Raw genomic sequence first — 22,537 nt, 5'->3', positions numbered from 1 at the left:
TTAAACCTGCTACTATATTCACATGATGAGAGTTACCTTGCCTCAGACCTGAGGACCTGCCCAGGCTTTAGTGGGCTGATGCAATCTTAAGTTGCGCAGACAAGCTGGGTTCAAGCCAGGTTCAATCCCAGGTGTATGTCGCAGTTCAACACCATCAGTGGAGTGACTGGTTTCAGTGCCCTCATACTCACTGGTTTTGCTAGAATCACTGGTTTTCGTGGTGACGTTTCTCAGCTGTTGTACCAGAGGACTGAGGAGTTTGCCAGCCTTCAGTTTGTGCTTGTGCTTGCTCTTCCGCTTGGGGGGAGCTGTGTGGGAGAAACCTAGTGGGGGTGGAGTGGCTTTACCCAGCCTTCGGTACAGCAGCTCTATTTCCCCTCTCTGGTGGGCCTGCAGCTCCGAAATCTCCTTCAAATGCCTGGGTGGAGGGGAGGGGGAGGAGTGATAGGTTTAGATAAAGGGTAAGTTGCCTGATTCCTCCAGATAATGGTCTTCTAGACCAGTGGTTCCCAAACTATGGGTCGGGACACACTTCTGGGTCACGGCAGATGTCCAAGTGGGTCGCGAGATGAAATTGCCCCAAAAAATGTAATTAAAATAAGTGAAAGAAAAACACTTTCAGTGTAAACATAAATTACTATAATCAAGTAGAAAGTCTGTAGAAAAGATAATGGACCTATTCTTTGAGAATTTACAATCAAGAAAGTAAAAGCTAGACAATCAGTACCTCATTGATTTTGTTATAATGTTTAAGAATAAGAACACAGCATTAGCCATGTCAAAATGCAACATTTGCTTAAAAAATGTTTTTATAGAATTGTGTGGAATTGCAAGAGATTAGCTTTCAAACTGCTTTAAAAAAATATATATTATTTGGTCTGTGTATTTTTCTTCACCGCTCTACCCTTATGGTGGTTTGCGACTCAAAAGACAATTGGTGGGTCACGAAGCAAAAAAGTTTGGGAACCCCTGTTCTAAACACACACAACTTACTTCTCCTTGAGTCTGGTCAGCTCTCTCTTCATATCCGAGTCCTCCATCTCGGAGTCGTTGTCACTACTGACATAGGCCGAGCCGTGCACGCCCCCCTGCCGGCTCGGCGAATCAGAGCTCTGCACACTACTACTGCGACGGCCCGAACGGCGCAGGAAGGCCACCGCCCTCTTCATGAGGTCACTTCCTCTTCGCTCCCCCGAGTGGCCGTGCCGTGAAGGTGTGGCCGGGGCCAGCTTGGCGGGACTACTCTCCGCCCCCGAGTCTGACGACAGGAAGCGTGGGTGTGCGTGGACCGTAACATCAACAGACATGGAAGTGGTAGTGGAGGCGCGCGGCAGTGACGCCCGTTTGGCCATGGAGGGGGGTGTATCCAGGTAGAAGTCGGGCGGCGCAGAGTAGCGGCTGCTGCGGGTCCTCAGGGTGACGTCGTCCTCGGTGCTGACCACGGAGAAGCGTCCGATGGTGGTGGAGGGGGCCATGGCCATTGCCTGGGCACTGCTGCGGTGGTCTGAGTGGCCAGCAGGATGTGCTGGGGAGGCAGCGCTGCTCCAACTCCTCTGCTTCAGCTCTCCTCGCGTCACCATGTCAGGAGGGCCTATGATCATCTAAAGACACGGATGACAACAGCAATGATAAAGTTATTGTTTAAAGAGCCACTTCCAAATGAATACCTTTGCAGGTAATTATGATATCGGTCTAAAATACCGCATTCGCCGTTTCCTCTACAAAACTAACTTTATAAGACGTTATATTTGAAAACGTCCATTAGTCGGGCATTGTATGTAGGCGTAACTAAGAGGTGTTGCACCTCTAGAGGTAGTAGTGGATAATGACTATTGGGAACAAATATGTGACTTGTTTCAGGAAACTAGGAAGCTGGTTTAGCTACGGAAAAGACAGGAATCTTCCTTTTAGCCATGATTGGCTGAGATAATGGATGGGCTGGACATACCGGGAGATGAGTTTGGATTGGTCTGCAATGTAGCATGCTTCTGTTTATAACGTGAGCTGCTCAGTATGTGTTAACAGTCCTTTCTACCGCGCCGTTTTTGAAATATATAACGTTAGCCATCGATCTACAAAAGTTTTGCTACTTCTCTCAACATTGAATGCCCTCAATTTAGCAGGCGCTATCGAAAAAATGTAGGGCTACTTTCTGCACACACCACGGTCAGTGTGAACCGGAGTGACTTGACAACGCTGGCCAAACAAGATGTAGCTACAAACAAAGCAGAGTTAAATGGTTCCAGTCCGCCGTGAAGCGTTCATCCATGTATACGGGTAAGAGTCTAGCTCCATTTTCAGATGTAAGTTTCTAATTTAGTCAGAAAGTCCCTTTTATTGCAAGTTAAAGCGCACTGTTGGTTAGCTATCAAACGTTAGCTCGCTAGCTAACGTCACGTGTATGATCTGTGTAGCATGTAATACAGTAAAGTACCTTAGACCGGCCACTGGAGCCCGAACCAGAGCAGGAGGTAGAGTGGAGTATGTTCTTTCTCCTAGACATGGGGGCTGCAGACAGAGAGAATGAGAGAGATTATCTAGGTTATCTGAAAAACTACAATAACTTGATTTTGATCTTGCACTTCCACAACAGTGACAGCTGACAGCTGACCTATAAGTTAAAGGAAAATAATTGCAACTGTAATTTTGTCGCCTACATACAACACAGTAGTGTACATACCACACATGGCAGAATCACTCAACGCGCTTAAACTGTCCATCCTCTCTGGGATCTGAGGCTGAAAGACAAAGTGGTGAGGGAGGGTTGAGAAAAGAGAGACGGTAAAAGATTGAAGCAGAGAAAGAGAGGGCATGAGGGTAATATAATGTATGAGGGTAATTTAATGCAGTCGTTGTTAAAGGGAGAATGGCCAACATGTAAGGATGAATGGTATAGGTAGATTGCGTGTACTTTACATGTAGTCTGGGGTGTGGGTAAAGAAAACAATTATAATCTCAGAAAGGAAAGTATGTTTGAGTCCCAAATGGCGCCCATAGGGCTCTGGTCAAAAGTACTGCACTAATTCAGGAAATATGGTGCCATTTGGGATGCTTTCTATGAGTTCTATGGATGACATGTTCTATGTTTACCAGCTGTTCCCCTGTCCGGTAGCGCCCTTCCCCCATGGGTCCAGGTGTGCTGTTTCCTGACCCCAGGGTGGCACTGTCGGGCCCAGGAGGGGACTGGACGTACTCTGTCCCCGAGCCGGGTGTCTCCGCAGCAGTGCCTGATGGGTACATGGGAGCGTACTCCTGGTACAGCAGGTTCCTCAGCTTCTCATCCAGAGTCTTGATGGTGCTGTCCACAAAGCCCCCCCGACCCCCCACCCCTCGACCCTCCCCGTCCGACTCACTGGGCCCCCCTGCCGTGTGCTGGTGGGGAGCCGGGCTCTGGGGTAACGAGGGGGCCTTGGCTCCGCCCACTGAAGAGAAAGGCTGATGGAGCACCACGGGCTGCTGGGAGCGGTCGCCGCGGGAAACAGAGGGGTAGGAGAGTTGTAGGGACTCTCTGGCTGAGGAAGTAGGGGGGTCCTGGGGGGGCAGAGGGGTGAGGGGAGTTGAGCTCCCTTGGGCATCACAACTCACGTTCAGGGACAGGGGCATGACCAGCGGGCAACAGGGCACCTCCTCCACCATGGAGGCAGTGCACGCCATCTCTGCCATCTGCTGGGCAGCGTGGATGGGAGAGATGGCACCCAGACGCCCTCCTCCCTGGTGCTCCTCTCCGGACAGGAAGCTGCGGCGACCTCCAGAGGGGGCCACTGGAGGAGCCGAGGCTGGCTGGGTGTGATGCACCCTGGGAAGGGTAGAACTGTGGGTCTGGCCCTCTGGAGGAGGTCCTGGGTGGACAGATGGGGGGCCAGAGGGGGCTGGGACATGGGACATGGCCAGGAGGAGAGGGTCTGTGGAGGACAGTATGGGAGGGCTACAGAGGCCATAGCCCTCGTAGGCAAAGCCTCCACTCCCCCCAGAAACTGAGTTAGCTATGGAGGACGACGCTGATACTGCAGGAGAAAAGCAAAAGACAGAAGATTATAGACAGAAAGGCAATAGGACTAGCATCCTCTTAATCAACCATTCTACAACAGGACCACATCCAAAGACATGTAAATATTTCAACTTAACAACTCAATATTGTATTTGTGGCATTCTGACAGGCAAAAGTGGTTTGACAAAGGAGCTTGCACAGAAATGCAACAGCAAAAAACAACACTCTCTAAGCTGCTGTCCTGAACCTTCTTTTACAATTGTACACATGGCTGACTACAGATGTTGACAGAACGTTGTTCATTCATTGAGCACTAGAGGGCAGCATGGTAGCATGGCTCGACCAGGATGGCTTCATGTTCAAATGGTCACATGGAAACAAAGTCACCTCTGCCTGAAGCAGTCCCTGCAGTGCCACCTTCAGCAGACTGGCCAGGCACCGTAATCCCATCAGGCTGTGCAATTGTAGTCCTGTCAGGCTGAGCAGTTGTAGTCCCATCAGCAGTTATGTTTGTAGTTCCATCCTGGCTGGAGGTGGGATGCTCCTCCACTGGGCAGATGATGAACCATCTCTTCCCTGTGTGGAGCACTGAGAGAAAGATAGGGAGAGAAAGAGAGTGGAAGAAAAAGGCCAGTCAAACAGATATAGCAACCAAAACATCCAACAGTCAAACAGATATAGCAACCAAAACATCCAACCAAAACATCCAAAACATCCAACACTCAGCCCACCCACACAGCCCTTAGTACCATCTCCTTTAAAAACCTTCCTCCACAGACATCCCACTCACTATGGGGCCGATTCAGACATAGAAATTCTATGCCTTTTTTAATCGTTTTGATTTAAGCACTTCTCCGTAGTTCAGACTTACCTTTTGCAGGTGAGTCATTCCACCTCAAAAAACACAAGAAAGAGGATTTTGACACCCACCATCTCAGATTGTTCTGAAATCGTTTCTGTAGTTAGAAACGGATAACTTTAACATTCCTAAAATATTATTTGATATCTGCGACATGAAGCTAATTGATGGTGCCCAAATTGGCTATTTTAATTTATAGAATTCATATAATCGTCCATAAATATAGTACCTATCATCCGATTTGGACCATGATTCTTCCTAACAATGAGTAAGACATGAGGAATACAATACAATGATCAAAAGCCACTCACGGACCTCCCACACACCACGCCAATCCCAGCACCCAACAACCAGTAAACAGTATCAGTTCTCTATGTCTGACAAGTAGTATGGAGCTGCTGCTTGGAGTATTGCTTCTTCATCCTTTGTAATGTATTCCCTGTGGATCTGGTGATGGGTTTTTTCTGCTGTTCAGAGAAATTAGCCATTGAAGTCGCTAGCATTATTTACCATAAAAGAGTATGGAAGTACCAAGTTTTGTCCGATATTCCTGCTACTGGCAGCACACACACTTATCAATTTTGCTGGTCTCTTTTGTTAATTGAATGGACCACAAATGTTTTTTTCCAACTTTAGCCAGAAAACCACCAATAGCTTTTGCTCATGATGAAAAACAAATGGTATGGTCATCTTTACAATTCAAGCCAGTCTTTCATGAAAGCAATTCCGTTTGTCCATCTCTTAGGCTTGATTTGTGTCCAGGAAATGGCCCCTCTGTGTGTGGTTTACTCCCTTCAAAAAGGTCTGGATTAGTTAGACAATTCCTGGCGAACAAGCAACCATTAGGCTAAAGTAGTTCTAATGGTTTCAATGTTATAGTCTCTAACGGGCTTCAATGGTAAAAGTCCCAAACACAGTGTTTTGCAATGGTAATGGTTTTGAGTTGGATTTAATGGTAAATGTCACTAATCACACTACATATATAGATGTTTTCTAATAATTATATTGACAAACATACACCTGCCATGCATCTAGTGGGCAAATAATTGTTTAGAATTGTATTATTTTATTACGGTTGTCTAAAATGTTGTGACACTAGCCCATTTGTCCATCAAAGTTTTGGACTTTTAATGAGAATTGCACCAGAACTCAGAGAGCTGCCATTTGTAAGATTATTCCAGGAGTGTTGGGTTGAAGCAAAAGGTTGCTAAGAGAAGGACAAACGTAATTGCTTTCATGGAGGAATGGCTTGACCACACAATTTATTTTCATCATGAGTAAAAGCTATTGGTTTCCTACCCAAAGTTGATCCATTTATTAAACACAAGAGACCAGCAAAATGGACAGCAAGGTGTGCTGGCAGTAGCAGGAGCAGCGCCACCTAGTGGGCAAAATCGGAAACTTTCACACAAATTTATGGTAAATAATGCAAGTGAAGTCGCGAAAGTTAGTGCAAGTTTCAATGGCTAATTTCTCCAAACGGGGACAAAACATCACCAGATTCACACAGAATACATTACAAGGGATGAAGAAGCAATACTCCAAGCTGCAGCTCTATATTACAGACACAGAGAACTGATAATATATACTGGTTGTTGGGGTGGGATTGGTGTGGGGGTCTGTGGATGGTTATTTATTGAATAACAATAATCCTATAAATTAAAAAGGGCCAATTTGGGTGCAATCAATTAGCATAATGTATCAAAAATCGAAGAAAAAAAATCAACAAAGTTATGTTACAGGAATTCTGTTTCTAATTACAAAAAAGTTTTCTGAAGAATTTGAGGTTGGTGGGTGTTGTGGCTTGCTGAAACGACATGGAATAACCAAGGTTCATAACTGGTTTTGGAGGAGTTGCTCCCTCTGAATACATTTAATTCAACCATACTTTTTGTATACACTTTTTAGCCAGTAGTTCTGAAAGTAGTACTCAAAAGCCAAAAGTGGTCCCCGAAAATTGCATACTACCACGCATACTATATGTGCACCACATCATTGCTCTCTCTCTCTCTCTCGCTTTGCTATGTGTGCATCTTGCTAGCTGTCACTCAAATGGTGAGGGGCTGAAGGTAATTGGCTGAAACACAAATTGCTAGGGGACTGGCCCAAATTAGAGATTTCGTGGCTAATTGGGGTAAAACAGTAATTTTGCTCATAGATTATGCATGTAGAACTACACATTGACACATCCAGCCCAAATTGGAGGTTTAAAAAATACTTACTAGTCCCCTGAGTTTCAAAGCAGGTCTTTAAAAAACATCGAAATGTAACTAAATGTAATTGAAAATGTAATCTACTCCCCAAAAAGTAATATTTATCATGAGAGGGCCATAAACAATAACTAGTAATACTGCACCTCACCTTTCTGGTTAAAAAATAAAGTTGCTGATGTGTTATCACTTTGAAGAGAAGAGCTCATGTACACAGTACAAATATAATAAAAATATGAAAATAATATTATATATGATGCATTTCCTATTCAACAAAACTGTATGAATAAGGCTTGAAATGACGTACATGCTTTCTAAATACAGTATTATCAAATTATAAAATGACTAACTATAAGATTTCACCTTCCTTATAACTGTAAAAAAAAAAACGTATTTGTATGTTTAGTGTCAGAGAAAATATGCATATTTTCTTAAGGTCTCGCTTGATCAAAACGTCTGCCCCAATCACTGTGAACGTCTCAGAGCCCTAACTTGGCTTCCTGAACTCGTTAGGAACTCGGCTTCCTGAACTCGTTAGGAACTCGCCTTTCATCTCATGTTATTCTTGTCCGTCTATGACAAACAGAAAGTGTGTTTTGCATGAATTATTTTTGATTACTGGCTATACATCAATTTCTGAATGTGCTAGACGACAAAACCACTTGCGCTACGATGTAAGGATTCCTGGCATGTTGGTGGCTGTGAATTATGGTTCAGCCAGGAGTTGATGGACAGTCGGAAGAGCGAATGAAATGATAGGAGGGACATCCCAGCTTCAAGTGGTGTCAGATTCACATCCTGCTTCACAGAGGCAAAAAAGACATACCAAAGATTTTTTTAACTAAACCAAGATAGACCACCGCCAGTCGTTTCCAATGGAAACAAAAGAGTCATAGTGGGCAGAACAAGCAAGGAGGTGGGCAGAGCCAAGCACAAGCCAGCTATTTTCCTGTTCTAGCATGTATCTGCATATTTATGTTAGGGAACGCCTACTCTGTGAAGTGCGCGTGTGCAATAACTAAATTAGCCAGTGCACTCCTTCTAAATGACATGATTTTTTAAAACCTTGGCAAAGGGTAAAGTCTAAAAAACGTAATCCTCTCTGTTCAAAACAGATTCTAGTTTTGGGAACTGAAAACTGTATTGAGATCAAATGTTTAATCGGTGAGAACATTTGCAGAATGTCGGACAAAATCCATCTCCTTCCATCTTCTCCCAATGCTGGCGACTGGGCTTCCTGTCACTACCATATTTGGATGCTTCACATTTATACATCCGGTGAAATATCTGGCGCATTATTCTAACTGTGGACATACTCCTCTGTCCGTGAGAATCAGGGCTACCTCTCAATGCAAGCCATTTCGGTGGTCTAAATCGATCTACAGCGAATATGTCAGTCCGAACCGGTACCAGAAACACGCAGGTCTTTACATCTTAAAGGTTTTAAATACGTTGTACCTTTTAATTTTAACAACGGAATTAATTAGAATATAGGCTATCGAGAGAAAAAGGGTTATGAACATTAACGAAAAATTAAAGAAAGCCATCGAAATACATATATATTCGTCTCCTTTTTAGCACCAATTGATTTAAAAACACTCTGACCTTGTAGATTATTTAGGATTAGAAAAGTGTTTATGAATCATTCAAAAAACGGTATGGAGAGCCTTTACGCACTAAATATATTGGTAAATCAAAAATACAGTGGTTTGAGTCATCCTGAAAATTCACATATTCAATTGTTCAAACCATGAAATATTAGAAGGTGCGAAAAGGGTACACCAGTGATTGGACAATACACATCGACCATAAGCTTTACTGATCTTAGAACTGTAGGCTGATGACAACAGTTTAGTCGTGAACCGTGTCCCAGGCTCAAAAGGCTAAGTTCCATTACTATATATGTTCCAAAATTATTGCACAATTTGTAACAAGTTGAATAGTATCCACTATAGAATAGATACAGGAGAGAGAGAGAAAGAAAAAGAGAGAGAGAAGTGAGGCATTACCATTCTGCTGATAAGCAGGATGGTGTGCTCCGGGCTGCTGAATCTTCAGAGAGATAGAGAGGAAGACATAAAACAGACATGTGAGAGATGCATTAAATGTGTGTGTGTGTGTGTGTGTGTGTGTGTGTGTGTGTGTGTGTGTGTGTGTGTGTGTGTGTGTGTGTGTGTGTGTGTGTGTGTGTGTGTGTGTGTGTGTGTGTGTGTGTGTGTGTGTGTGTGTGTGTTTGTGTGTGTGTGCGTGCGTGCATTTCATGCGTGTGGCTTCTGAATAAACATCCATGTGAGTATATTAGCGTCTATGTGTGAGGGACTTGTGTTTGGGATGCCCCCCTCACCTCTCCCCCCAGCCCCCCAGAGCTGTGTCCCAGTTGGGGACTGCCCCCCAGGGCGGAGGCCGTCTCTCCCTCCATGTTCTCACTCAGCATGTCCTCAGCCTTGTCCACGATGTCTTTCAGCTGGTCAATGAACATCTCCTTCTCTATGGGCAGGATGAAGCCATTCTCCACCTACATACACACACACAGAGAGACAGATACACACACACACACACACAGACACAATGTAACTACAAGCAATATAATAATGCCAAAACAAGAATACTGAAGAAGTGATAGCACTTTAGGAACAATCATAATGTAAGTATACCATTTCAATACAGGAAAGGTACGATTACAAGGGGATTGATAATGAACTGGATGACCGAACAGAATACTCATTTATAAGATCTTCTGCTGTAGTGCATTTGAGCTTGGTGGCCCTATTTAAATATTAAAAGATCTATTTGAAGCTCTCAAAATAGCTTTCCCCAGGACATCCCAGACAGACAGAGGACCTCTGTCTAGACCTGGGGTCAAATACTATTTGAAATCCTTCAAATCTTTTGAGCATTTGCTCTAGCCGTCCCGGAGCGCCAGATGGGCGGGCTTCGCAGTTTGTGACTATTCTAATTCATCCATTAATCCAGGAAAGCTCACTCAAGCACAGATAAAGAATTTGAAATTACTTCAAGTCGTTTTTTTTGCACCCGGGTCTACGTCCCAAACGGCACCCTATGCCCTACATGGTGCACTACTTGGACCAGAGCCCTATGGACCCTGGTCAAAAGTAGTGCACTCTAAAGGGAATAGGGTGTAATTTGTGACGCAGGACGGTCTGCCAAGGTTATGACCTCACCATGTAAATGGCTATCTCCTCCGGAGCATCTCCGTCCAGGTCGAACTTGAAGGTCACCATTTTGTGATTGTGAGTCTCCAGCTGGCATTCCACCATCTTATCGCCTGTGTTGCACACCTGAGGGGAAGGAGAAATCCCTTTGAATGTGAAAGTATGAATATGCATATACTTTGAATATACAGTATAAATTGTAATTTCAGTTTCAAACTTCTCCCTTTTGGGCTAACTGAATAGCTTATGAACGGCTAAAACGTTGAGCAAATCAAATCAAACTTTATTTTTCCCACGCGCCGAAAACAACAAGTGTAGACTTTACCGTGAAATGCTTACTTGCAAGCCCTTAACCAACAGTTCAGTTCAAGAAGAGTTAAGAAAATATTTACCAAGTAGACTAAAATAAAAAAGTAATTATAAAAAGTAACACAATAAGATTATTGTGCACTGGCCAGTTCGGAGCTGCGGTCCGTGTGGACGGACAGACTTACATTGAGCATGCTCAGTTTGGGCTTGTTGGTCTTCTCCTGGCGGGAGCGTGTGCGGGCCGATTTGCGGTGGTGTTTCCGGGTCTTCCCGTCTCCCTTCCCGCCGCTGGCCGAGCCATCGCAGCCATCACTCATCTCCTTACCCGACGCCACGTCTGAGTTGAAGCTAAAGGCAGGGATGTGAAAGAGTTAAACAATACTTTTAACACATTCTCTCTCTCTGTCTCTCTGTGTGTCATTAAGACGGGACTCTGGTGTAGTAACTGGTGTTTAGGTTAAAGATATAGTTACCCTGAACCTAAGGATGGATTGCTGTCTGACCTTGTCCATAGACTGCTTACATGGCAAGGAAACCAATATGTCATTTTATAACTTGGGTGAACTATCCCTTTAAGATTTCATCGAGAAAGTATTCACTATTGACAAGGCCAGGTGTCCACACCACGGTCACACACTACAGCCCCTATACCGTACACAGTACCCACTATAGCCATTGTTGGGGAAGAACATTTCAACAACACTAGTGAAGCTCAGAAGGTATGGCCACACACCTGTCATAGCCTGGGTAACTGTGAAACGCCATGGGTTTCTCTTGCAGTGGCTCCTGAAGGCAAAACAATGGGGTTGTTGGATTCACAAGAACATGTCACAGGGCTTAGAGTATGGCTGGGTCCCAAATGGCACTCCTTCCCTATATGGTGCACCACTTTTGACCAGCGCCTACGTAGGGAATAGAGTGCCATTTGGGACGCAGGCTGCATTTACAATATGGGCAGTGCATAGCCGACACACAAGAAAAGAGTGCACTGATGCATGTACGAGTACTGTACACAGTATGTGCTGTGCGTTGTAGTAGAGTAAGAGTTGCATCTGGACTCTCTTGGAAGTCAAGGCGCGAGAAGAACCTTTCCAGTTGAAAAAGGTTCTTCGAGGAACCCCTGTGTTTTGTGATGGGAGGGGTTCAACTTTAAACCTTTTTAATAATATGTTGCAAAGGTGGCAGCCTATCAGATTGGAGGTGTGACTTTGTTGGAGGTGTGACTTTCAAATCATTATTTTTGGTCACTTGTTAGCGTCGTCATTCCTGTTTATCGTGTTAAGTTGGTACACTGCAAATTAAAATGTTCCTTGAATATTCATGCGTATTATATTCGAATATAATATTCATCACATTAACATTGCTGATTACATTTACTCTAACGGGTAGCCAAAAAAACGATCTATCGTAAAGCCACGCCTCCACTCCAGGGTTCCTCCAGGAACCCGTTGCTACATTGAACCATTAAAGGTTCCTCCAAGAATCCCTCAAGAAACGGAAGATGCAAATATGAACCATTAACTAGCAACGGTTCCTTGAGGAACTCCATGGTTCCTCGAGTCACCACTAATTCTAAGAGCGTACTGTACTGTAGAAACGGTTGATAACTGTGTGGTGAAAAGCTACCTCTTGGCTGGTCTCAGGTTGGTAAGAGGTGGACATAGATGCAGTGTCCAGGTTCTGCTGAGTCGTGGACAAGCTGAAACCGTCAGGCACTGGGGCTGCTATCTGGATGCCAGCGGGCTTCAGGGCTGCAGCTGGAACCGGAGCCAGGCGTGGGACCCGGGCTGGGCTCTCAGGGACAGTCTGGTCAGACCCGGCTGCAGCAGCAGGTTCGGGGTCCACCACCTCGGCCCTCCAGGGTGGGGAGAGGATGGCAGGCTGGACGGGGTGGAGCGGAGCAGGGGCCGACACCTGAGCCTCTCCATGGGGGTCCTGAGGGGCACCAGACTGGACCTGGAAGGAGGAATGACTCAGGTATTACAGAACCTTCTTTGCCACTGCTGCTAAAGACACAGTACAACCTACTTGTTTATCCAAACGTATGTTATGTGCTGTGCTACAGTTACTATCCATATTCCAACATAGTCAAAATGTAAAGCCAACGTATTTGGAAGGTTTTGTAAAGCCAGCTTACAGTGCATTAGGAAAGTAAATGTTAAGTAAATGTTATGTTACAACCTTGTTCTAAAATGTATTAAATACATACACATCCTCATCAGTCTACACACAATACCCCACAATTCTAAAGCAAAAACAGTTTTTTAGACATTTTTGCAAATGTATTAAAAATATAAAAAAAAACAGATATCTTATTACATAAGTATTCAGACCCTTTGCTATGAGACTCCTTGAGATGTTTCTACAACTTGATTGGAGTCGGTGAAGAGGGTCTTGGTCAGGGAGGTGACCAAGAACCCGATTGTCACTCTGATAACCTTCCAGAAGGACAACCATCTCTGCAGCACTCCACCAATCAGGCCTTTATGGTAGAGTGGCCAGACAGAAGCCATTCCTCAGTAAAAGGCACATGACAGCCCACTTGCAGTTTGCCAAAAGGCACCTAAAGGACTCTCAGACCATGGTCTGATGAAACCAAGATTGAACTCTTTGGCCTGAATGCCAGGTGACAAGTCTGGAGGAAATCTGGCACCATCCCTATGGTGAAGCATGGTGGTGGCAGCATCATGCTGTGGGGATGTTTTTCAGCGGCAGGGACTGGGAGACTAGTCAGGACTGAGGAAAAGATGAACGGAGCAAAGTACAGAGAGATCCTTGATGGAAAACTGCTCCAGAGCGCTCAGACTGGGGCGAAGGGTCACCTTCCAACAGGAGAAACACCCTAAGCACACAGCCAAGACAACGCAGGCGTGGCTTCGGGACAAGTTTCTGAATGTCCTTGAGTGGCTCAGCCAGAGCCTGGACTTGAACCTGATCGACCATCTCTGGAGAGATCTGAAAATAGCTGTGCAGCGACACTCCCCCTCCAACCTGTTGGCATGACAGGGTAGTGCAAAAAAAATTAAAAATGGAAATAGCTAAATAAACAGAGCAACATAATGAGAACGTAATAAACACACAGCTTTAATCTCTATGTTTCTCCAAAGATATCAGTTTAGATTAGGAGTGAACACAACTCCTGATCTTTATCCATTACTTAAAGGCCCAATCCATAAATGATGTGTCCCCAGCGGTAGCAAAACAAAGTACAAACACAATCGACCAGAAACAAAACAAAAACAAACAAAACAAGTTGTTTGATTTTCACCATTGAGTGCACCCGGTTCCTTAGCTGTCAGTCCTCCAGGGCACTTTTCTTACTGGTTACTCTCATTACGTATTACTTGCTTATGGATTGTGCCTCTACAGTTATGATCAAATATACATGATAGATCTGTTTTGCATAAACGCCATGAGTCTGTCAAGCGAGAATCTACACATTATGGAGAAACAACCCCTCTGTGAGCAGGTAGTGCAATCTAAAGTGAATTGTTTGTGGCAAAGAGTTAAATATAACTGCCAGGAGTACACAATCGTTTAATTACATTTTTGTATTGGGTGTATCTACTGACAGCCTGTATAGTTCCAGGAAAGATGCATCCGTTGTTTTGTTTATTTTCTTTACTCTGCCTGCAAACACACTGGATGCTTCAGAGGCCATTGAAGACATCAAAACCATGAAATAACACATTAGGAATCATGCAGAAACCAAAAAAAGTGTTAACCAAATCAAAATATATTTTATATTCTTCAAAATAGCCACCCTTTGCCTTGATGACAGCTTTGCACACTCTTGGCATTCTCTCAACCAACTTCACCTCTAATGCTTTTCCAACCGTCTTGGAGTTCCCACATACGCAGAGCACTTGTTGGCTGCTTTTCCTTCACTCTGCAGTACAACTCATTCCAAACCATTTCAATTGGGTTGAGGTCAGGTGATTGTGGAGGCCAGGTCATCTGATGCAGCACTCCATCACTCTCCTTCTTGGTCAAATAGCCCTTACACAGCCTGGAGGTGGGTTGGGTCATTGTCCTGTTGAAAAACAAATGATAGTCCCACAAACCAGATGGAATGGCGTATCGCTGCAGAATGCTGTGGTAGCCATGCTGGTTAAGTGTGCCATGAATTCTAAATAAATCACAGACAGTGTCACCAGCAAAGCACCCCCACACCATCAAACCTCCTCCATACTTCACGGTGGGAATAACACTTGTGGAGATCATCCGTTCACCTACCCTGCGTCTCCAAAAATCTCTAATTTGGACTCATCAGACCATAGGACAGATTTCCACCAGTCTAATGTCCATTGCTCACGTTTATTGGCCCAAGCAAGTCTCTTCTTCTTATTGGTGTGCTTTAGTAGTTGTTTCTTTGCAGCAAATCGACCATGCAGCAGTCTCCTCTGAACAGTTGATGTTGAGATGTGCCTGTTACTTGAACTCGGTGAAGCATTTATTTGGGCTGCAGAGTCTGGTAACTCTAATGAACTTATTATCCTCTGCAGCAGAGGTAACTCTGGGTCTTCCTTTCCTGTGGCAGTCCTCATGAGAGCCAGTTTTATTGTAGCGCTTGATGGTTTTTGCGACTGCACTTGAAGAAACTTTCAAAGTTCTTGAAATTTTCCAGATTGACTGACCTTCAGGTCATAAAGTAATGATGGACTGTCGTTTCTCTGCTAATTTGAGCTGTTCTTGCCATAATATGGACTTGTTCTTTTACCAAATAGGGCCATCTTCTGTATACCCCCTACCTTGTCACAACAGAACAAATTGGCTCAAACACATTAAGAAAGAAAGAAATACCACAAATTAACTTTTAACAAGGCACACCTGTTAATTGAAATGCATTCCAGGTGACTACCTCATGAAGCTGGTTGAGAGAATGCCAAAAGTGTGCAAAGCTGTCATCAAGGCAAAGGGTGGCTACTTTGAAGAACCTCAAATGTAAAATATATTTTGATTTGATTTAACACGTTTTTTGTTACTGCATGATTCCTTATGTGTTCTCATAGTTTGGATGTTTCACTACTATTCTACAATGTAGAAAACAGTAAAAATAAAGAAAAACCCTGGAATTAATATGTGTCTCCAAACTTTTGACTGGTACTCTAAGTATAAACACCCCTATGCTATGAAATTCCAAACTGAGCTCAGGTGCATCCAATTTGCTTTTATCATCTTTGAGATGTCATTACAACTTGATTGGTGTCTACCTGTGGACAATTTAATTGCTTGGCCATGACTTAGAAAGAAACACACCTGACCAAACTGAGCAACTGGGCAAGAAGGACCTTGGTGAGGGAAGTGTTCAAGAACCCAATGACCACTCTGGCAGAACTACAGAGTTCCTTGGCTGAGATGGGAGAACCTGCTGGAAGGACAATGGTCAATACAGCACTTCACCAATTTGGGCTTTATGGGAGAGTGGCCAGACGGAAGCCATTCCTGAGAAAAAGTCACATGACAGCATGCCTGAAGTTTGCAAAAAGGCATGTGAAAGACTCTGAGATAATAAGGCAAACGATTCTGTGGTCTGATGAGACAAAAACGGAACTCTTTGGCTTGAATGCAAAGCGCTATGTCTGGAGAAAACCAGGCACAGCCCATCATCCGTCTAACACCATCCCTACTGTGAAGCGTGGTGGTGAAGCATCATGAAATGGGGATGCTTTTCAGTGGCAGGGACTGGGAGACTGGTAAGGATAGAGGGGACAATGAATGGAGACCAATACAGGCAAATTAGAACCTGCTTCAGGGCACAAACAACCTCAGACTGGGGTGAAGATTCACGTTCCAAAAGGACAATGACCCCAAGCATACAGCCAAAGCATCGCTGGAACAAGAATGTGAAAGTCCTTGAGTGGCCCAGCCAAAGCCCAGACTTCAATCCCATTGAAAAACTGTGGGAAGACTTGAAGATTGCTGTTGAACGCTGCTCCTAATCTAACTTAACAGAGCTTGAGAAAACCTGCAAGAAAGAACGGGAGAAAATCCCCAAATCCAGATACGCAAAGCTGATAGACATAACCAAGACGACTCAAAGCTGTAATCGCCACCAAAGGTGCTTCTACAAAGTACTGACTCAGGGTTGTGAATGCTTATGTACATGAGATATTTCTGTATTTCATTATATATATTGTTTGGACTTTGTCATTTTTGGGGTATTCTGTATAGATGGGTGGGGAAAATGTATATTTAATCCATTTTGAATTCAGGCTGTAACAACACAATTTGGAATAAGTCAAGGGGTATGAATAGGTTCTAAAGCCACTGCATCTGGAGGACGATTTAAATCAGGCTACAGAATGTTTTTATTGAATTTCTCACTGGGGGTAATGGACCAGCATTTCTCTCATTACGCTCATCTACTGTGGAGGTTGGCGAGAGAACAATAACAAAAGCAGCTGACATTGCCAATCATTTTGCTGATGTAAAAAACATTTATTTTTTTTACAAAGAAAACAGATTTACTGAGAGATCAAGTAAACATCCATTCTTCCAAACAAGCTATTGTCCAATGAAATGATGATCATATCATGAGCTAAAAAACTGCTGGTGTCAGTAGAGGTGTTAAACCTATTGAAGTCATTACCCAATGGTAAATCTACAGGTTATGATCTTAGACAATTTTACACTTCGCTATGCTGCTCCCCAGATTGCAGCTCCACTGAAATACATATCTAATTGGTCACTGGAAAAGGGACAATTTCCAAATGTACTGAAGCATGCGAAGCTGTGTCCGTACCTGAAACTCAAGGTACTATATTTGCAGATTATACTACAATCTACACATCAAGACAATCTGTTCAACATGTACAGAGAGCTCTACAAGTAGGTCAGGGAAATACAAGGAGTGGGTCTGCCGGGAACAAACGTGTTATGAACGCTAAGAAAACCAATTGTTATGTTGGTCTGGAAAAAGCAGACACCAAATGGGATGCGATTAAGCATGGCGGGAGTACAACTTAAGGAGGTGGAAACCAAACGACTAGGGGTACAGCTAGACAACTGCTTGTCATTGTTGTCTCAAATAAGTAATCTATGTAAGAAAAGAATTAGAACTGCATGCATGGTCAGAAGGATAGCAAAAATATTTACAGGGAAAGATTCTTAAGCAAACAACCCAAGCATTAATATTGAGAGTCAGGTGATCTACTGTTCTGTGGTGTGGGGAAATGCAACAGCAAGTGACATTAGGAGGCTGCAGAATGCAAAGAAGAAAGCAGCAAGTTCTGAGGTGGGGATACGATTCCTTTGTTGTAGTTATGCACAATGCTCTTGGGTGGTCATCAATCAGTAAGATAATACAAAATAAAAAGAAATGCTTATTTTGTTTCAGAGTACACCATTTAAAAATGGCCGAACTGCATTCACAGCAGAGTTCAGTTGGTAAGTCAATTCTAGGAATAGATTGTCCACCATCTATGTGTTATCCCGGCAGAGAAGGTATACTGGCAAATTAACGTTTTGTTTCAGAGCAATGAAGAATTGGAATAATTTATCTGAGCATACTAGAAACCTTTCAATATATATTCTGATTCTGACGAAGGCCATTGCAGGCCGAAACGTTAATCTTTTAACCTTGAAAAAATAAATAATAATAATCATCATTTTATGGTGAGCGAGTGTTGCACCTTTTCCTTTTCAAAATATAAATTCAAACAATAGTTTAGAACCAGTTGAACATAATCATTTGGAAGGTTGTGCAGGACTAGGGCAGATGAAGGAACCAAGCTATCTTTTCAAACTGTCAGAGTACTTATCATCAGGATTTTTTTTTTTTACATATATTAACTTTGTATACATTATGTTTTTCTTACCTGTCAATGTATTACGTCTGTTGTTTGTAACAGTGTGTTCTATGTGAACATGTGATTGTATTATAAATTGTACTTAAATGTTTAAGGACTTAGTCTGAACAAGGTCTTAAAGAGATTCTAATGAAATCCCAGAAGAATCTAACAAATCTACTGCCCACCTGTGTGCTGATCTGCAGTGGCTGGAGAGGGGGCGTGGCCTGGGAAGGCTGCTGTAGAGGGGTAGAAGCATTGCTGCCCAGGCAGGCAGCTGATTGGGCAAGACTGATGGTGATGTCAGAGCACTGCTGAGGAAGAGGCTGGCTGGCAGACAACTGTGGTAGGGAGAGAGAGAGAGAGAGAGAGAGAGAGAGGAGGACAGGCAGGGTGAGTAAAAATCATAAGTTAATTGAACATCTATATCTGTCCTGTTCCACAAACATAATATAGTGCCTCTCATACACTCTGCCTGTCCAGTCACCTAGTTGCCAAACAGTCTATCTGACTGGAACACACACCCTCGGTCACAGCGTCTGACTGGGGACACACACATAAACATACACAAAGCTCTGGGCTCACACATAGACACACACACACACAGCTGAGAACAACAAAAATCACAGCCACTATCATCTCTGCTTATTAAACAGAAGCCTGGGGACAGACAGCATCTGACTGGACGGTCAGGATTTTGTCAATGAGAGTCCAACAAACTAGCACATGTCATATTTACACTCACATTTAAATCAAAAAGTCAAATCAAACTTTATTTGTCACATGCACCGAATACAACAAGTGTAAACCTTACCGTGAAATGCTTACTTACAAGCCCTTAATTAACCAACAGTGCAGTTCAAGAAGAGTTAAGAAAATATTTACCAAATAAACTAAAGTAAAAAACAATAAAAGTAACACAATAACATAACAATTACGAGGATATATACAGGGGTTACCGGTACCGAGTCAGTGTGCGGGGGTTCAGGTTAGTTGAGGTAATTTGTACATGCAGGTAGGGGTCAGGTGAAGTGGCTACGTATAGATAATAAACAGCGAGTAGCAGCAGTGTACAGAACAAATTGGGGGGGTCAATGTAATAGTCCAGTGGCCATTTGATTAATTACTCAGCAGTCTGATGGCTTGGGGGTAGAAGCTGTTAAGGAGCCTTTTGGTCCTAGACTTGGCGCTCCGGTACCGCGTGCTGTGAGGTAGCAGAGAAAACAGTCTATGACGGGTGGCTGGAGTCTCTGACAATTTTATGGGCTTTCTTCTGACACTGCCTATTATACAGGTTCTGGATTGCAGGAAGCTTGGCCTTGGTGATGTACTGGGCCATACGCAATACCCTCTATAGCGCCTTACAGTCAGATGGCGAGCAGTTGCCATACCAGGCGGTGATGCAACCGGTCAAGATGCTCTCGATGGCACAGCTGAAGAACTTTTGGAGGATCTGGGGACACATACTAAATATTTTCAGTCTACTGAAGGGGAAAAGGTTTCATCGTGCCCTCTTCAAGACTGTCTTGGTGTGTTTGGACTAGAGGTCGACCGATTAATCTGAATGGCCGATTAATTAGGGCCGATTTCAAGTTTTCATAACAATCGGAAATCGTTATTTTTGGGCGCCGATTTTTTTTATTTTTTAAATTACACCTTTATTTAATCTTTATTTAACTAGGCAAGTCAGTTAAGAACACATTCTTATTTTCAATGACGGCAGGAACCGAGGCAGAACGACAGATTTTTAACCTTGTCAGCTCGGGGGATCCAATCTTGCAACCTTACAGTTAACTAGTTCAATACTCTAACACCTGATTACATTGCACTCCACGAGGAGCCTGCCTGTTACGCGAATGCAGTAAGCGAAGTTAAGTTGCTAGCTAGCATTAAACTTATCTTATAAAAACAATCAATCAATGACTGTCATTGCTCCAATGTGTACTTAACCATAAACATCAACGCCTTTCTTAAAATCAATACACAAGTATATATTTTTAAACCTGCATATTTAGCTAACAGAAATCCAGGTTAGCAGGCAATATTAACTAGGTGAAATTGTGTCATTTCTCTTGCGTTCATTGCACGCAGAGTCAGGGTATATGCAACAGTTTGGGCCGCCTGGCTCTTTGTGAACTAATTTGCCAGAATTTTACGTAATTATGACATAACATTGAAGGTTGTGCAATGTAACAGGAATATTTAGACTCATGGATGCCACCCGTTAGATAAAATACGGAACAGAATAAACGTTTTGTTTTCGAGGTGATAGTTTCCGGATTAGTCAAAGGTATATGGTTTAGAGAGAAATAGTCGACGCGTTTTAATTCCTGTAATAACTTGCGGCTGAACTTGAAATTGGGTTCCTCCGTTATTTTACCGTTCATGTCTTCCATAGAGAATGTCTTTATCTACTTCAAATTAAGGTCTGTGTTTCGCGGAGGAGCAAACTGACAGGGGACCATGCAGACAAGCTCTGCTTTCTGCACTCTCCCTAAAACTTCTTAACTGGGAATATTGAAAACCCATGAAAGCTGGTGGTTCGTTTTAACATATGTTCTCATGTTATTTGAGACTAAATGTATTTTATTTATGTATTATATTAAGTTAAAATAAAAGTGTTCATTGTTCATTCAGTATTGTTGCAATTGTCATTATTACAAAAATGTGTGTGTGTGTAAGATATATATATGGTGCAGGTCTACAATTTTGTTTCTGGTGTCCTTTGACAGCTCGTTGGTCTTGGCCATAGTGGAGTTTGGAGTGTAACTGTTTGAGGTTGTGGACAGGTGTCTTTTATACTGATAACAAGTTCAAACAGGTGCCATTAATACAGGTAACGAGTGGAGGACAGAAGAGCCTCTTAAAGAACAAGTTACAGGTCTGTGAGAGCCAGAAATCTTGCTTGTTTGTAGGTGACCAAATACTTATTTTCCACCATAATTTGCAAATAAATTCATTAAAAATCCTACAATGTGATTTTCTCGATTTGTTTTTCTCATTTTGTCTGTCATAGTTGAAGTGTACCTATGATGAAAATTACAGGCCTCTCTCATCTTTTTAAGTGGGAGAACTTGCACAATTGGTGGCTGACTAAATACTTTTTTGCCCCACTGTATATATTTAAATACTTTTTATATATTTTTTATTTTAAATCGCCTGATTAATCGGTATCCGCTTTTTTTGTCCTCCAATAATCTGTATCGGTATCGGCGTTGAAAAATCATAATCGGTCGACCTCTAGTTTGGACCATGAAAGATCGTTGGTCATGTGGACACCAAGGAACTTGAAACTCTCGACCCGCTCCACTACAGCCCCATTGATGTTAATGGGGGCCTGTTCGGCCCACCTTTTCCTGTAGTTCACGATCAGCTCCTTTGTCTTGCTCACATTGAGGGAGAGGTTGTTGTGCTGGCACCAAGCTGCCAGTTCTCTGACCTCCTCCCTATAGGCTGTCTCATCGTTGTCAGTGATCAGGCCTACCACTGTTGTATCGTCAGCAAACTTAATGATGGTGTTGGAGTCGTGTTTGGCCACGCAGTCGTGGGCGAACAGGGAGTACAGGATCCAGTTGCAGAGGGAGGTGTTTAGTCCCAGGGTCCTTAGCTGAGTGATGAGCTTCGTGGGCACTATGGTGTTGAATGCTGAGCTGTAGTCAATGAACAGCATTCTCACATAGGTGTTCCTTTTGTCCAGGTGGGAAAGCGCAGTATGATTGAGATTGCGTCATCTGTGAATCTGTTGGGGCGTTATGCGAATTGGAGTGGGTCTAGGGTATCCGGAGGATGCTGTTGATGTGAGCCCTAACCAGCCTTTCAAAGCACTTCATGGCTACCGTTGTGAGTGCTACGGGGCGGAAATCCTTTAGGCAGGTTACCTTCACTTCCTTTGGTCTGCTTGAAACATGTAGGTATTACAGACTCAGTCAGGGAGAGGTTGAAAATGTCAATGAAGACACTTTCCAGTTGGTCAGCGCGTGCGTTGAGTACACGTCCTGGTAATCCATCTGGCCCTGTGGCCTTGTGAATGTTGACCTGTTTAAAGGTCCTGCTCACATCGACTACCGAGAACGTTATCACACAGTCATCCAGAACATCTGGTGCTCTCGTGCATGCTTCAGTGTTGCTTGCCTCGAAGCGAGCATAAAAGACATTTAGCTCGTCTGATAGGCTCGCGTCACTGGGCAGCTCGCGTCTGGGTTTCCCTT

At 43.5% G+C, this 22,537-nt stretch overlaps 1 protein-coding gene across 5 annotated transcripts in view; it reads right to left on the bottom strand.

Annotated features, from left to right (window-relative positions):
* The window catches only part of wnk2 (WNK lysine deficient protein kinase 2), a 66,586-nt gene that overhangs the window by 12,023 nt on the left and 32,026 nt on the right, over nt 1–22,537 (bottom strand). For all 5 annotated transcript variants that reach the window (XM_071383425.1, XM_071383389.1, XM_071383398.1 and 2 more), the window contains exons 11-23: nt 18,518–18,670; nt 12,166–12,495; nt 11,273–11,325; nt 10,725–10,887; nt 10,240–10,356; nt 9,402–9,572; nt 9,067–9,109; nt 4,376–4,576; nt 3,091–4,004; nt 2,681–2,738; nt 2,435–2,508; nt 994–1,601; nt 192–418 (exon numbers count right to left, since the gene is read on the bottom strand). In XM_071383425.1, the coding sequence (XP_071239526.1) occupies nt 192–418; nt 994–1,601; nt 2,435–2,508; nt 2,681–2,738; nt 3,091–4,004; nt 4,376–4,576; nt 9,067–9,109; nt 9,402–9,572; nt 10,240–10,356; nt 10,725–10,887; nt 11,273–11,325; nt 12,166–12,495; nt 18,518–18,670 (3,112 nt within the window). The remainder of the gene's footprint in view (nt 1–191; nt 419–993; nt 1,602–2,434; nt 2,509–2,680; nt 2,739–3,090; nt 4,005–4,375; nt 4,577–9,066; nt 9,110–9,401; nt 9,573–10,239; nt 10,357–10,724; nt 10,888–11,272; nt 11,326–12,165; nt 12,496–18,517; nt 18,671–22,537) is intronic.

The sequence above is a fragment of the Salvelinus alpinus genome, chromosome 2 (assembly GCF_045679555.1).
Source record: "Salvelinus alpinus chromosome 2, SLU_Salpinus.1, whole genome shotgun sequence".
Classification (NCBI taxonomy): domain Eukaryota; kingdom Metazoa; phylum Chordata; class Actinopteri; order Salmoniformes; family Salmonidae; genus Salvelinus; species Salvelinus alpinus.
This window is presented reverse-complemented; position numbering and strand designations above follow the sequence as displayed.